The sequence below is a fragment of the Pipistrellus hanaki genome, assembly GCF_964339955.1.
Source record: "Pipistrellus hanaki genome assembly, chromosome: 3".
NCBI lineage: Eukaryota > Metazoa > Chordata > Mammalia > Chiroptera > Vespertilionidae > Pipistrellus > Pipistrellus hanaki.
In genome coordinates this window covers 102,712,873-102,730,216 of record NC_140505.1, presented here as the reverse complement: position 1 = coordinate 102,730,216, position 17,344 = coordinate 102,712,873, and the positions used below count along the sequence as shown (strand labels likewise).

Below are 17,344 nucleotides of genomic sequence, written 5' to 3'. Positions count from 1 at the left end.
ATTTATACCATGGAATAGTATGCAGCAGTAAAAGAGAAAATTCTCTTAACCTTGGAGACAGCATGGAGGGACCTGGAGAGTATTATGCTAAGTGAAATAAGCCAGTCAGAGAAAGACAAGTATCACATGATCTCACTAAGATGTGGAGTCTAAAGAACAAAATAAATTCTTGAACAAAATAGATCCAGAGACATAGAAGCATTAAACAGACTGTGGAATCTCAGAGGGAAGGAGAAGGAGGGAGAGCAAGAGATCAACCAAAGAACTTGTATGCTGCGTATATACATAAACCATGGACGTAGACCAGTGTTTTTCAACCTTTTTTGGGCAAAGGCACACTTGTTTCATGAAAAAAATCACGAGGCACACCACCATTAGAAAATGTTAAAAAAATTTAACTCTGTGCCTATATTGACTATATATAAAGTAATTCTCTTGAATAGGAATCAAATAAACACAAAGAAAGTATTTTATAATTACTTTATTATGAAATATTAAGTAAACAAAATAGTGAAAAATTATAAAATTCTTGTCTTGTCTGCACCTACGGCACACCAGGCAACATCTCCCGCGGAACAGCGGTTGAAAAACGCTGACATAGACAATAGGGTGGTGAAGGCCTGGGGCAGGGGTGGAGGCAGTTAGAGGAGGTCAATGGGGGAAATACTTTCAATAATAAATATTTTTTTTAAAAGTACAAAGGACATAGTAGGGAAATTTGAATCCCAAAAATAAAAATAAGAAAATAAATATAAAAACGGGCTGGGTATGAATTGGCAGAAAGAAAAAAAGAAAATAATTTACTACCATATAATAAAAGAGAATTACTGATGGGCTCCTAATCCAGGGTGTAACTCCTATTTTATTGGAATGTTTGCATGGAAAACCTATTTTATTTAGTTTTATTCTTGTTGTTTTCCCTCATTACCAGATGAGGTAAAAGTAGGTTTACAGTTGTTCATGTGGGAAATGAAATAATAATTAATTAATAGTATAGTAATTAATAAGCAATAATATAAGAATTGCTTGGCCAGTATGGTTGAGCGTCACCCTATGAACCAGGAAGTCACGATAAGATTCCTGCTCAGGGCATATGCCTGATTTGTGGGCATATGAAACAAATGTGAAACCATAAAAATCGACCCCCAGTGTGGGACCTGCAGGAGGCAACCCATCAATGATTCTTTCTCATCATTGATGTTTCTATCTCTCTCTCCCTTTCCCTGCCTCTCTCTGAAATCAATAAAAATATATATTTTAAAAATAATACAAGAATAAACTCTGTTTCAGATATTCACAACTGTACACCTACTTTTAGCCCACCCTGTTCGTAAGAGTACTGAACGAAGTGATCCTGCAAAGGCCTAGGCAGGTCTGAAATACACATGAGCCCAAAAGGTCCTCATTTCCTAATGTTTAGATTATAATTAGTAAAATAAGTTACGGATTGAGGCTGTGAAATCTCATTTTCTAGGGATCCTTAAAAATAGGTTAGAATTTCCACACTCTGATCAGTTGGTAGATGTTTGGCCTTGCCTCAAGGAAAAGGAATTTTGGACAAGCTTTTTTCTTGAGGAACCTATTAAATTTATGTTTTGAAGGCCGTTCAGCATTAACTTAAAAATACTGGTAGGTTTCTAGAAATACCTATTTGTGTTTGGATTTGTTGAGGTGTCAGCTGCAATTCCTACCAGCTATAACCACTGACAAGATTTAAAAACAAATGTGCAGTTATTTGTTATATTCTCCATGCTCCTGAGCTTTGGCAGTTACGTGTACGTAGTTTTTGCAGGAAAAGCCTCCTGACAGGACTGTGGACAAAAGAGTTTATTATTTACCAACACTGGCTTCTCAGCTCTCCTCTCCTTCTTAACACTTTTCAGTTTCTGAGACAGAAGCACACCACCTCCTCATGTCACGCTTTTAAACAGAGCCTGGTAGACAGACTCGTGTGAGACTGAGTTTCATCACTATTGTTTGGGAAGCACTAAGAGTGCATGTACCTCTGGTGAATTTTTGTTTACATGCACATTTCCTATCTGCACGTCCCAGTCAGCATATCTGCTAAGCTAGGATAGAAAAAAAACAAAGACAGCACCTTCTCACGCCACCACTGGAGAAATAAACCAACCGTGCAGGTGATGGGAGGGGATATACCTTGATTCAGGGCCCTTTCCCCTCCTTTTTGCTTTTTTAATTGATTTTTTTTTTTTAAATAGAGTGATACAATTCACGTAACATGAAATTTACCATTTTAAAGTGTACAATTCAGTGGCATTTGGTATAGCCACAGTGTTGTGGAATCATCTCCTCTGTCTAATCCTAGAATATAGTTCAACTCCCCAAAAGGAAACTGTGTTTGCCTTAAGCAGTCACTCCCATTCCCCTCCCCCACACTCCCAACCTACAGTCCCTGGCAACTACTTGTCTTCTTTTTGTCTCTACACAGGAAATCTCTGTTCTGGAGATTTCCTATAAATGGAATCATGCAATATATGGCCTTTTTGGTTTGTATCCTTTCACTTACCATAATGTTTTCAAGGTTTATGCCTGTGTAGCACATATCAGTACTTCATTCCTTTTCATGGCTGCATGATATTCCACTGTGTGGATATACAATGTTTTTGTTTATCAGTTAATATCTAACTCGTTTCCATTTTGGAGCTGTTGTAAATAATACTGCTTCAGATAATGGTGTGCAAGTATCTATTTGATTCTGATCACAATTCTTTTGGGTGTATATCTAGGAGTGGACTTTCTGGCTAATACAGTAACTCCATGCTGAGCTGATTGAAGAACAATGCCCACACCATTTTACAGTACCACCAGTAATGTGCTAGGGTTCCCATTACTCCACATTCCCTCCAATATTTGTTATTTCTGCTTTTTGTTTGTTTTTTATTATAGCCCTCCTAATAGATGTCAAGTGCTATCTATTTGATTTAAATTTTCCAAATGAAATGAGCGGAATATAAAACAAATCTACACCTAGTCATACTAAGTGTTGTTATGAAGGTGTACAGCACCAAAAACAAAGAGGATTATAAAAGTGTCCAGAAGAGCCCAGCCGCTGTGGCTCAGTGGTTGAGTGTCGACCATGAAGCAGGAGGCCCTAGTTCGATTCCCTATCAGGGTACGTGCCTGGGGTTGCGGTCTCTACCCCTAGTGTGGGGCATGCAGGAGGCAGCTGATCAATGATTTTCTCTCATCATTGATGTTAGAATCTCTCCCTCTCCCTTCCTCTTTGAAATCAATTTTTTAAAAAGTTTTAAGTGTCCAGAAGGAAAAGAGATTAATTTGTCCTCTACGTGAGTAGATAATGCAAAGATGATAAGAAAGGAGAAAATGCCAAAACCGGTTTGGCTCAGTGGGTAGAATGTCGGCCTGTGGACTGAAGGGTCCCAGGTTAGATTCTGGTCAAGGGCATGTACCTTGGTTGCGGGCACATCCCAAGTAAGGGGTGTGCAAGAAGCAGCTGATCGATGCTACTCTTTCATCGATGTTTCTAACTCTCTACCCCTCCCCCTTCCTCTCTGTAAAAAATCAATAAAATATATAATAAAAAATAAATAAATAAATAAATAAAAAGGAGAAAAGAAGTAACAAAGCAAAAATAGGATAAACTAGAAGTATAAAATAAATAATTCCATTTAGACATATTTTAAAACAAAATTATATATTAATGTGAATGCATAATATAGAACAAAGTATGAAATATGAACAAAATATTATTTCTAAGTTTATTATGGAAGAAGGAAGAAGAATGGAATCAGAGAAGAGTATAAGGGGGCTTTATATTTGAGATTTTATTATTTGGTTAAAATCTGAAGTAGTTCTCACAACCAGGTCCACTCCTGACATTTACAGGATTTGGTGCATGAGTGCGATGGAAAGCACATACCGTGTCTAAATTTGTGAAAGTTATGAGTCAACGTAACAGCTATGTATCTTGGTGAAAAATGTTTCTACCTCAGTGAATACCTTCATGAAGGTGGCAGTGCGTGGTGATTCCCAGATTCTTTGCAGGTCTGAGCCGGAGAGTGGTAGCACAGGGAAGGATTAGCTGACTTGGGTATTTCACCTTCCCTTGCCAACCGTGGCTCAGTCCTGCCCTGGGAAGGGACCTGTGCATACATGTTTAGCTAGCGCAGGCTCACCTTTAATTGGTGATGAGTCAAACATTGTCCTTTCGACCAAGAGGATCAGAAAATGCTCTCTTTTGGAAACCCAAGTGCAAAATGAACTTCAGCTCATAGAACTACTGAGAATACCCAGGGCCCTGCTCCTCTTTCAAAGGCCCGTGGGGGTGGAGGGAGGTGGTGACATGGATTCTGGTCAGGAGAAGGTCCTCCTCGGGCTTGAGGCTCATGGGCCAGGCCAGGGGAGGTGCTTTGGATCACAAGCAGCTGAAGCTCCTTAACCCTCAAGGGGTTAAGCTCCTAAGTGAAGCTCCTAAGCCCCACATTCAGCAGATTGGGGTGTATTGGCTGCCATAGTAAAGTACCACAGCCTGGAGGCTTAAACAAAAGAAAGTTATTGTCTCACAGTTCTGGGGCTGCAAGTCCAAGATCAGGGTGTGGCCAGGCTCGGTTTCTCCTGAGGCCTCTCCCCTCAGCTTGTAGAAGTCCGTCTTCTCCCTTTGTCTCCACGCGGTCTTTCCTCTGCGTGTGTCCTAGACTCCTCTCCTCATGAGGACCCCAGTGGTCCTGGATTAAAGCCCCACCCTAATGACCTCATTTAACACAATGGCCTCTTAAAGACCCCCTCTTCCAACGCAGTCACATTCTGAGGTGCTGGGGGTTAGGAATTGGGCCCATGAATGTGTGTGTTGGGGGAGGGGATGGACACAATTCACCCCATAATAGAGGGCACTGGTGAACTGCTATGTACTACCTGTGTTTCCCCGAAAATAAGACATCCTCCAAAAATAAGACCTAGCGCATGGAAAGATAAGACATCCCCTGAAAATAAGACCTAGCGCAACTTTGGGAGAAAAAATTAATATAAGACACTGTCTTATTTTCGGGGAAACAGGGTAGAAATCTCTTTGGGAGCAGGCAGAGTGATGGTAAGGAATCAGAGCACTCTGGCCACCTGGACCGTTTTCAGGCACCCACTCGGTTGACAGGAATGGAGACCCCGTCCTCCGGGACAGCTCATGTCTGTTCACAGCTGTGGCGGCCTGGGCGGGAATAATTTCTGGAAAGGCAGGAAGAGCTCCCCATCCTTATGTTTTCAAAGAAAGCTCACCTTGATTTTTATTGTGTTTCATAATAAGCATCAGGTTGTGTGGAAAGAAGCCTGTCTCCTGCGGGGTCCGGGGCACCTGGGAGCGGCTCTGGCCCTAGTGCCGTTTACTGGCTCGAGGAAAGGAGGCTGCAGGTGGGACTGAGGCTTTTAAGACATTTACCATAGAAACAGATCGCTCCTTCCAAAGTGTTCCGGGAAGCCGGGGTTTGCCCGGTATGAAAGGGCACTTGTAGTGCACTTCCATTAGGAGGGAGGCAGAGGGCTGGGGCGCTGTGCACAGGACGGCGAACACAGAGCGCCTTTTAGAAGAGGGGGCCGTGCGCTCCAAGTGTCGAGATAGCATCTACCGTCAACAGTGCGGGGCATGCAAAACTGGACGTTTGTCTTGACGGGGGAAGGAAGCTTCCAAACCCCCTACCCGCCGTTTGTTTTATTTTACAACCGGAAGTCACCCAACCAGAACCTTTGAGATGTATCCAGGTGAATTGGATACTGACATGTTTGATTTACCTGCAGGATGAATGAGCGAGACCACTTGCTAAAGAGGCTCAGCAAGAAGACCCCCCCGACTCTCTTCCGAGCAGGTTCCATCCAGCAGAGTGTCCCACGTAAGTAGTCACCACGGCCCACGCAGGCCAGCGAGACCCGGCCCACGCGGGAAGGTGGGAAGCTTAATGAAGGCCTGGGCATCGTTAAGAGGGAAGGAGACAGCTGCCAAGCTGGAGCACCGCGTTTAGAAGTGAAATGCGTGTGTTTGGCCTGAGGCAAGTACAGCTTGCATATAGGTAGTTCCCTGGGACCCAATCAAATGCCTGAATGACAAAATTCTTAAACTTAAAATCCTGATATGGTTAAGATCCTCTGTCAGCCTCCCAGTAGCATTTTTTCTAAGGTTGAAGTGATGTTACTTTTAAATTGATTTCCCAAAGATAGCAATATGCAGGGTTTTATTTAATACTAGAGGCACAGTGTATGAAATTCGTGCACTGGGATGGGGTCCCTCAGCTTGGCCTGCCCCCTCTCACAGTCCCGGACCCCTCGCTCCTTACCGCCCGCCTGCCATGGAGGTGGGAGAGGCTCCTGCCACCACTGCTGCCCGCCTCAGCCATGAGCTCAGCTTCTGGCTGAGCAGCACTCCCCCTGTGGCAGCGCACTGACCATTAGAGGACAGCTCCTGCATTGAGCATCTGCCCCCTGGTGGTCAGTGCGCATCATAGCAACTGGTCATTCCGTGGTCATTCCACATTTGGTCAATTTGCATATTAGGGTCTTATTATATAGGATTAGTATATTAATTAAAATAATGCCAATCACTGGGAAAAAGTCTCTGTGCTCTATCCAGGAAGGCCACCCCATGTCTAGCACTGGGGTCCCCGCTCTGACCACTGGTTTCTGCTGCAGGCACCTGCTCTGAACAGGGTCTCTGAGGTGGCACTGGAGCCCAAAGGAGCGGAAGGGAGGCCATGAAAGCAGATGGGGTCCCTGCCACAGTTCATGGGGAAGCTGTGGGCTTATTTTGGCAATCCAGCCATTGGGCTCCCCGCTGAGGGGTGACATTAGAGTGCAGGTTTCCTGTGCCGAGGCCACATCTCTGAACCCGCCAATCTCTCTGCCCGCACTCCCTCTTACACTTCACATGTCACCTCTTCACACAGGCCTCGCTTCCTGCTTCCCGTTCCTCCCGAGGAGGTGAGAAGGAAGCGGTGGTAGACCAAGAGCAGCTTAGGGAAAATAATCACTGCATCCACAGGGCAGGTGCTCAAGGACCTGTGTCAGGGGTGTCTGGCAATACAGAGAGGGAAGGGAAGGGTGGAATGGCATCCCTCTTAGTAATCCACTTCCTCTCTTCACTTCCCACTGGAATATCAACGTGAGAGACAGGAGCTGGAGGCCAGCTCCTCGTGGGGCCTCACCTGCCTGCTGTGTCCTTTAGTGCCCCACTGCCCCGGAGAGAGGTGGTGTCAGCCCCAAGAGCACCTGGCAGAGGGTGGGGTCAGCACAGTAACTGGCCCAGTGTGGCCCAGATCAGAATCACAGTTGTGGTGTCTCTGATCCGAGAGAGTGGGTCAAGTCAGGAGGCTTGGAAGGGAAATCCGAGGAATGAGGTGTGTGAGGTCCGCCTTCAGTCCGGTTCTGGCAGGGAGACGTTTTTGTCATCGTAAGCAAGTTGACCTCTCTGTTTCTACATCTGTAAAATGGATATTATATGAGAACCTACTTGGGGCTGTTGGGAGGATTAAATGAGATCGTAAGGTGCCTAGAATGGTGCCTGACAATATAGAGTCCAATAAACGTTAGGCATCACTATTTTTTTCTGCCATAGTTGAGTAACTGGGGGCAACTTACATATTTCTCGAAACTTCTGTGTTATCCTTTGGGGGAAAACAGAGTTACAATAATATGAGCTTACTTAGTCTTTGTGAGGGTTCCCAATGATGGATGTAAAGTGCCCTCTCTATACCACAGAGAAACTCATGCTGGTTTCCAAACTACATATGCTTCAAAGTAATCAAGAAAGAATTGAGGCAGTAGACCCTGAACAGTGGGAGGTTAGGGGTGCCGACCCCAGGTGAAAATTTGCATGTAACTTTTGACTCCCTCAACACATAAATACTAATACCCCTGTTGACCATTAGTCTTACTGGTAACACAATCAGCTGATTAACACATATTGTTTATGTTATATGTATTAGATACTGTATTCTTACAACAAAGTAAGCTAGAGAAAAGAAAATGTTATTAACAAAGTCATAAAGAAGAGAAAATATGTATAGAGGGTTTATTGGAAAAAAAAAGTTACTTATCAGTGAACCCACACAACTCAAGCCTATGTTGTTCAAGAGTTGTATGATTCATGAGTTAACTGCGTAAACTGTGTAGATCAAAGACCAAGTGAGAACTTTTGAGGAAGAGTCATAAAATGTCTTAAAACAACGACTAAACATTTTGCTGAATTTTTAATATTTTAAAGGACAAAAGAATTCTAATGAGCAAGTACAAAAATGAAAAAGCTTCTAAAATCACAGCACATTTAAGAAGCATAATGCATAGTAAGACCTAATTGATAACAGAATGTTTCTGTCATGGACAACTATATGAGACTATCAAGCAGTTGGAACTGCTCCTGGGATGTGAGAAGTTCTATGTAGCTTGTCTAGGCCCCTGCATGTCCTCCTGGGTCTAACCATCAGCTGTCTTGGGCCTCAGTCTTCCCAGGAAACTGGGGGAAAACTCTAATCTTAGAAGTACTTTTGGTTCCTTATGAGCCACCAACCAACACACCAATCAGTGTTTCCCATATGGTCTAATCCCCTTATCGTCCCAGGGTATCCCCCAATTCTACTGCTATTAGGAATATTTTTCATTAAGATATTATCAGTGCCCGGTTTGGCTCAGTGGGCAGAGCGTTGGCCCACAGACTGAAGGGTCCCAGGCTCAGTTCCGGTCATGGGCATGTACCTGGGTTGCGGGCACATCCCCAGTAGGGGTTGTGTGGGAGGCAGCTGATCGATGTTTCTCTCTCATTGATGTTTCTAACTCTCTATCCTTTTCCCTTCCTCTCTGTAAAAATCAATAAAATATATATTTTTTACATAAAGATATCATCAGAGCTCAGATTCACAAGAATGCTACTTAAGGGAAGTTTTATTCCAAAATAATGAAGAAAAAAAAAAACGACATAATTTACAAACTTCACCAAATGTCCTATTAGACAAAATAATGAAGAGATTCACCTGCCTTTGCATCTCCTTTCACCTACCTCCTTCTGTCCTCCGGTTCTGGCTGTGGAGGCAGACACTCCAGGCCAGCCAGGGAGAGCTCAGAGCTGGACCACTGAGCGCTTTCTCCAATCACTGGAAAAAAGCTCTGTGCTTTACCCAGGAAGATCACCCCATGTCTAGCCACCCTCATCAGTACTGTCAGGACTTCCTGAAAGATGAATGGAAGCGGGAATTGCTAAGAGCTGGGGGCCCCCCCTGAGCTTCCCGTTTGGATGCCAAGGCCAGGTTAATGGTCATCAGACAGGAGCTGGTGAACTGATGTGTCTTTGCCAGGCTGAGGGGTGCAGCCCCACTTTGGGCTCACAAATGCCATTGTCCCACTGACACTTTTTCCAGTGTGACTCTAACTATAACCAGACCCGGTTTCTGAGAGGGAAATAGTTTATCTCCACCCCCTGGGTAGTCCTATTGGGCCATCCTCCTGTTAGTCTTGAATTGCAAAATCCACCTTAAGTCTCAGTTGAGATTAAGAAAGTCTGGTTCAGAAAGTCTTAGTGCACAACATTTTGGAAACATGGTGACAGGTGCAAACATAATGACAGTGAGTAGGAACTGTCAGAGAAACCACCTGGTAGTGAGGGAGTGACCTTGGGGTGCTCTGCTCGCCCCGAGAGAAGATTTGCTATTGGACCAGGAGCCCCTCTCTGCCATCTCTTCTGCTGGAAGCTGAGTGAGGAGTGATCCACTGCAAGGGCCTCATACCAGTGAGGCAGATAGAAGCCAGGGGCCATCGAGCTACAAGCAAAAAACCACTGCAGTTGGCTTCCCAGTAGGCACAGGGGGGGTCTGAATGAAAAACAGAGACAATGAAAGGCCAGATTTTCGCTCCTTCTGGTTAATAGGGAGTGGACAGTTCCAAAGGCTAAGATGCCTTTCCCAAAAGAACGCTCCCAAACAATGTTTCTGTCTCAACAAGTTCCTTTTATTCCTTCCCTCCGCCCCTCTCCCCCCAGAACACACATCCAAACAGAGAGGTGGCAGTTGTTCTGTTCGGACTGGTTGTTGAGACAGGTGCCCTTTTCTGGCATGGAGGCAGAGGGCTCTGCCGCCCGGGGACACCCAGCCAGGGCAAGAGCGTGGGAACCTGGGCCTCACTGGTCCAGGCCCTTTGTTTTACAGGAACGCAAACCAAGGAGACCCAGAAAGCTTAAAGAGGCCACAGTCCTGGGACCAAGCTACTGCCAGGCAGGGATTAGAACCAGCCCCTTACCCCCAGTGCCTCAGCCCCAGGTCCGGATCCATGGTGAGAGCAGAGCAGATTGGGAAAGCCATCTGCAGGGCAGAGAACACAGTAGCACAACCTGCCCCAGGCAGGTTCGGGAAGAGCAGTCCCGAGGCCTTTCATTGCTCGGGACCAGAGTTATATCTGTCCGGTGAGAGGCATCCACCTGGGGGCACAGAGCCCTGGCAGGACTATCGTTCTGGCAGCACCTTGGGTCCAAAGAGATACACCTCCAGTGAATTGACCGTCACACCAAAGGCTCCTGACCCCTCCCTCTCCACTCCCTCCCAGAAACATCATGTGTTTACTGGAAACATTGCCTTTCAAAGGCTGCAGAAGGAAGTGTCCCCATGGACCCCAGGACACAGTCTTGTTACAGGAGGAGACAGTGATATTTGTTAGATTTTTCTTTGAAACATCCCTAGGAAAGGTGTCTCTTCTGGGACTGCGATGAAGACGCTGCACAAAGAGCACTTGTCCTGGGACAGGCTGGCAGCCCAGCATCAGGAGGAAGAGGGAGGGAGGGAGGGAGGGAGGGAGGGAGGGAGGGAGGAGAGAGGGGAAAAGGGGAGAGGGAGTGGGGAGGGAGAGAGGGGTCAGGAGAAGAGCCGGAACACGCCAGCAGCCCCTCTCCAGGCTTGCTTCTGAGTTTCTGCTCCAGGCATGTGACAAGCCTGCTCAGTACCCAGCTAGGTGCTGCTCACACTGGCCTAGGCGATTGGCTGCTTCCTCTGGCAACCACACCAAGTGGGGTTTGGGGGTTTGGGGGTTTGGTTTTGTTAGAGATGGAGGTAGCGAGTAGACAAGAGTCCCTGTGGAAGACTGCTCTCTGTTCTGGGTCAGGCTTGCTTGCTTGTTCTGCTTTCACACCCACCCGCTCCCGCTGCCCCGCCATGTCCTCAGACGGCCCCAAGCCCACCTCTGGAGACCAGCCGTGGCCTCCAGGGTGGCCCGCCTGCCCTCGGCTTTCCCGGTGGTGCTGACAGGCAGGCTGTCCAGCCCAGGGACAGAGCTCCGAGCCTGTGGGCGTACACAGAGTAGGAAGTCACCTGAGAATCTTCTGAAGTCTCTTCTTCTCCATCCCCTCAAGGCTCTCTTACACATTGTTATTGTGTGTCTGTACACTCCAGAACTCCCCTTTTTAAGCCAGCTGTCTGAGCTGAATAACTAATTATAATCCGGGAGACTTTCTGATTTCTTTTTCTCCTGTAAAGTCTGTGATGATTAACTAACAGCTCTATTGATCAGTCATAAATAGGTGTGGGTGGGAGTCACCTTTGTTAGGCTTTTTTCTGTGTTGTCTTGGTCAGAATGTCTCACCCAGCTGTGGGACTTTCCTGCACCGCTGAGCCAGAAGGGTTAGCCAACAGAGAGGGAGTCTTATAAATGTCCCATCTGTGGGCAGAACCAATTAAGAAGGAAAGCCCACTATTGCTAAACCTTTTAAAGAACTGGTGATGCAGGAAAGGGTGGGCCCTGCATAAACACTGCCTGGGTCTGGCTCCAAACTGCCACTCACTAGGTCTGTGATCTTGGGCAGATGGTGAAATCATTCCATGCCTCAGTTTTCCCGTCTGTGAAATGGGAAGAACACTAGCATCTATCTCATAGGGGTAGGAATAGATAGTCATTTGTGCACAGTACATAGGACAGTGCCTGGTACACACAGTGTTTAATAATTGTTGGTTGCTATTATTACTATTACCAGAGGCCTGGTGCATGATAATTCATGTACTCGGGGTGGGGGGTCCCTCAGCCCAGCCTGTGCCCCCTCACAGACCAGGAGCCCCTCAAGGGACGTTTGTCTGACAGCTTAGGCCCGCTCCCTGTGGTCTAAGCTGCAGTCTGGCCCTTCTGCAGGAGGCAACCAGAAGGGTGATCAGAGGATAGCTCTGACCAGCAAGTGGCCGGCCCCTCCCTTCCACGCCCCCCCCCATTGCCCCTCCACCACTGCCGGTTGCCACCCCCTGATTACTGTCCCCTCCCTCTGCCCACTGGCTCCCACCTTGGCTGGCCTGGCACTGCCCACTCACTGGCCCCACCCCCCACTGACTGGTAATTCCACCAGCCGGTCAATTTGTTTATTAGGCTTTTATCATATAGGATTATTATTATTTTTATTATTACTGGAGCTGATTGTAAGAACCAGTTTTGCTGTGGCCACAGGGCCAATCACTAAATTCCTCTTGCCTTTATCTTGTGATCTTTTTCTTTGCATAAAAATAAGATCTGTTACCCACTGTAAGTTCTTATTACCAGCCCAAATCAGCCCAATTTAGAAACAGGACCGCTCTGAGCATGCCCTTTGCCAGCTTTCACTGTGAGCTGGTGCGTGTTTGCCCGGCACGTTACAGCCTCATAAATTCCCCGGCGGCCTGCAGCGTCAGGCGCGCTGGGACGTTTCCCGAGCAGGACAACGTGCTTGGTGGTGGGAAAGTGCAGACATGGACCAGTGACCCAGTTTACGCTTCCCAGGCTGAGCTCAGCTCAGCTCCTAAACGGAGGCCGCCCCTCAGAGCCATTCCCATCCCAGCATCAGCAGCCAGAACCCCTTCAATGAGCCCACCAGGCTGCATCCTGCCACCACACCCCACACCGCCCACACCCCCACACTGCCCACACCCCACACCCTCACACCCTCACACTGCCCACACCCCACACCCTCACACCCCCGCACCGCCCACACCCCCACACTGCCCACACCCCACACCCCCACACCCCCACACTGCCCACACCCCACACCCCCACACCCCACACCCTCACACCCTCACACTGCCCACACCCCACACCCTCACACCCCCGCACCGCCCACACCCCCCACCGCCCACACCCCCACACCCCCACACTGCCCACACCCCACACCCCACACCCCCACACCCCCACACTGCCCACACCCCACACCCCCACACCCCACACCCTCACACCCCCACACTGCCCACACCCCACACCCTCACACCCCCACACCCCCACACCCCACACCCTCACACCCCCACACCCCACACCCCACACCCCCACACCCCCACCCGCCCACACCCCACACCCCACACCCCACACCGCCCACACCCCCGCACCGCCCACACCCCCACCCGCCCACACCCCACACCCCCACACCCCCACCCGCCCACACCCCACACCCCACACCCCACACCGCCCACACCCCCGCACCGCCCACACCCCCACCCGCCCACACCCCACACCCCACACCCCCACACCCCCACCCGCCCATACCCCACACCCCCACACCCCACACCCCCACACCCCACACCACCACACCCCCACACCCCACACCGCCCACACCCCCACACCCCCAAACCCCCACACCCCACACCCCACACCGCCCACACCCCACACCCCACACCCCACACCCCCACACCCCCACACCCCACACCGCCCACACCCCCACACCCCACACCCCCACACCCCCACACCCCCACACCCCCACACCCCCACACCCCACACCCCCACACCCCCACACCCCACACCGCCCACACCCCCACACCCCCACACCCCACACTGCCCACACCCCACACCCCACACCCCCACACCCCACACCCCACACCCCCACACCCCCACACCCCACACCCCCACACCCCCACACCCCCACACCCCACACCGTCCACACCCCCACACCCCCACACCCCACACTGCCCACACCCCACACCCCACACCCCCACACCCCACACCCCCACACCCCCACACCCCACACTGCCCACACCCCACACCCCCACACCCCCACACTGCCCACACCCCACACCCCACACCGCCCACACCCCCACCCGCCCACACCCCACACCCCACACCCCCACACCCCACACCGCCCACACCCCACACCCCCACACCCCACACCCCCACACCCCACACCCCCACACCCCCACACCCCACACCCCCACACCCCCACACCGCCCACACCCCACACCCCCACACCCCACACCCCACACCCCCACACCCCACACCCCCACACCCCCACACTGCCCACACCCCACACCCCCACACCCCCACACTGCCCACACCCCACACCCCACACCGCCCACACCCCCACCCGCCCACACCCCACACCCCACACCCCCACACCCCCACACCCCACACCGCCCACACCCCCACACCCCCACACCCCCACACCCCACACCCCCACACCCCACACCCCCACACCCCCACACCCCCACACCCCCACACCCCCACACCCCCACACCCCACACCCCCACACCCCACACCCCACACCCCCACACCCCCACACCCCCACACTGCCCACACCCCACACCCCCACACCCCCACACTGCCCACACCCCACACCCCCACACCCCCACACTGCCCACACCCCACACCCCACACCGCCCACACCCCCACACCCCACACCGCCCACACCCCACACCCCCACACCCCCACACCCCACACCCCCACACCCCACACCCCACACCCCCACACCCCACACCCCACACCCCACACCCCACACCCCACACCCCCACACCCCACACCCCCACACCCCCCACCGCCCACACCCCACACCCCCACCGCCCCACCGCCCCCCACCGCCCCGCACCCCCGCACCCCCGCACCCCCGCACCCCCGCACCCCCACACCCCCACACTGCCCACACCCCACACCCCACACCCCACACCCCCACACCCCCCACCGCCCACACCCCCACACCCCACACCCCCACACCCCCACACCCCCACACCCCACACCCCACACCGCCCACACCCCACACCCCACACCCCCACACCCCCACACCCCCACACTGCCCACACCCCACACCCCCACACCCCACACCCCACACCCCCACACCCCACACCCCCACACCCCACACCCCACACCCCACACCCCACACCCCCACACCCCCACACCCCCACACCGCCCACACCCCACACCCCCACACTCCACACCCCCACACCCCCACACCCCCACACCCCCACACCCCCACACCCCACACTGCCCACACCCCACACCCCCACACCCCCACACCCCCACACCACACACCCCCACACCCCACACCCCACACCCCACACCCCCACACCCCACACCCTCACACCCCACACCCCCACACCCCACACCCCCACACCCCACACCCCACACCCCCACACCCCGACACCCCCACACCCCCACACTGCGCACACCCCCACACCCCCACACCCCCACACCCCACACCCTCACACCCCACACCCCCACACCCCACACCCCCACACCCCACACCCCACACCCCCACACCCCCACACCCCGACACCCCCACACCCCCACACTGCCCACACCCCCACACCCCACACCCTCACACCCCCACACCCCACACCCCGACACCCCCACACCCCCACACTGCCCACACCCCACACCCTCACACCCCCACACCCCCACACTGCCCACACCCCCACACCCCCACACCCCCACACTGCCCACACCCCCACACCCCCACACCCCCACACCCCACACCCCCACACCCCCATACCCCCACACCCCCACACCCCACACCCCACACCGCCCACACCCCCACACCCCACCCGCCCACACCCCCACACCCCACACTGCCCACACCCCCACACCCCACACCCCACACCCCACACCCTAACACTGCCCACACCCCCACACCGCCCACACCCCCGCACCGCCCACACCCCCGCACCGCCCACACCCCCGCACCGCCCACACCCCCACACCCCGACACCCCCACACTGCCCCACCCCCATACCCCCGCACCGCCCACACCCCCACACCCCCATACCCCCACACTGCCCGCACCCCCTTCTGGGCCACAGGCTCCCCGTCTCAGGCTCCCACGCACCCAAGGCTGAGCGGGCCCATGTGTGGAAGCTCAGCTGTCGTTTCCTCAAAAGCAGCTTCTCCCAAACCTCGTGTGCTCCCCCGGCCTGCCCTTACCCACTTCCTCCTGTGGCTTCTTTCAGATGGGTACGCCTTCTCCCAGGAGGAGCATGGCGCTGTCACTCAGGAAGAAATCGTTCGTGCTTATGACACCACCAAAAAGAAATCGAGGCGGAAATGAGGCTGGAAAGTAAGGAAGAACTCAGAGTCGCGTTTTCCTGATTGAAGAGATGCAGTTTGTTGTACCCAGTGTTAACACATCTTTGTCAGAAGAGACTGGTGTCAGCAGCCAAAACACGAGAAAACACATTTCTGTGGCCTTAGCCAACCGGTTTGTTCGTTACGTGTTCCTGCGCAAACGCGGATATACACCGCGGGAAGCCATTCTTCCCTCCCACCGTGTCTGCAGTGCTTGGCCTAACTTTTGTTTACGTTGTTAGAAGCATTCAGCTGTGCTCTGTGAGGTGTGAAATTAAGAACGTTATGTTTCACCGATATTTAAACTTCAGTACTAGTTGTTCTGGGAGCGAAGATGAAAGGGTTTTATGTTGCGTGAGAAGCCCCTCCCGGGGCCGGGAGCCGGACACACTGGCTTCCGGTCCTTTTACCTCACAGATCGAGCCCACGGACGGCAGCATGGAGACTTCACCTTCGGCAGGTTACTGTCTTGCTTTGATTCCTATTATGTTTGTATGAAGTTGGCATAAATTTCTTGATTACAATGAAATCACAAACATTATGGTTTCCTATATATATATATATATATATATATATATATATATATATATATATATATATATATATATATAAATATATCTGGGTGGGAAACCTGAGACTGTTGGTGTGGACCTCCTAGCCACATTCCCAGTGGGCAAACCTTCTGTGTTCCAACACCACCTTCTGCGCCCTCCCCAAGGGGTCGGCCCAGGCCTCCCAGTGCCCCCGGGTCTCTCGTCCTCACACCTTCTGCATGGCTGGCCGCTGTGCTCCGTGCATGGTCACTGGTGGGCAACAGCCCGAGTCCGCATCCAGCCTTTCTCTACCGCAGATACAGATACAGACGCAAGAAGTCCCTTCTTCCACCGCCCTCTTCCTTCTATAACTAAAGGGAAAACGCAACCCTTCTGCAGACGTTCTAAAGTTTACCTGCCTCTCTGTGGTGACAGGGAAGCCTGCAGGTCAGGACGGTGGACGGGACCCTGCTAGCCAGGCTCCCAATACGCACGTCCCAGCCTTCAGGCCACGGGACTCTCAGCATCCTCTTAACTTAGGACTCACGCTT

At 51.8% G+C, this 17,344-nt stretch overlaps 1 protein-coding gene across 4 annotated transcripts in view; it reads left to right on the top strand.

The window, feature by feature from the left end:
- Positions 1 to 16,836, top strand: part of ATP8A2 (ATPase phospholipid transporting 8A2) — a 563,643-nt gene extending 546,807 nt beyond the window's left edge. For all 4 annotated transcript variants that reach the window (XM_084878763.1, XM_084878761.1, XM_084878762.1 and 1 more), the window contains 2 exons: positions 5,767 to 5,858; positions 16,146 to 16,836. In XM_084878763.1, the coding sequence (XP_084734889.1) occupies positions 5,767 to 5,858; positions 16,146 to 16,243 (190 nt within the window). In that variant the 3' untranslated portion in view covers positions 16,244 to 16,836. The remainder of the gene's footprint in view (positions 1 to 5,766; positions 5,859 to 16,145) is intronic.
- Positions 16,837 to 17,344: the final 508 nt, after the last annotated feature.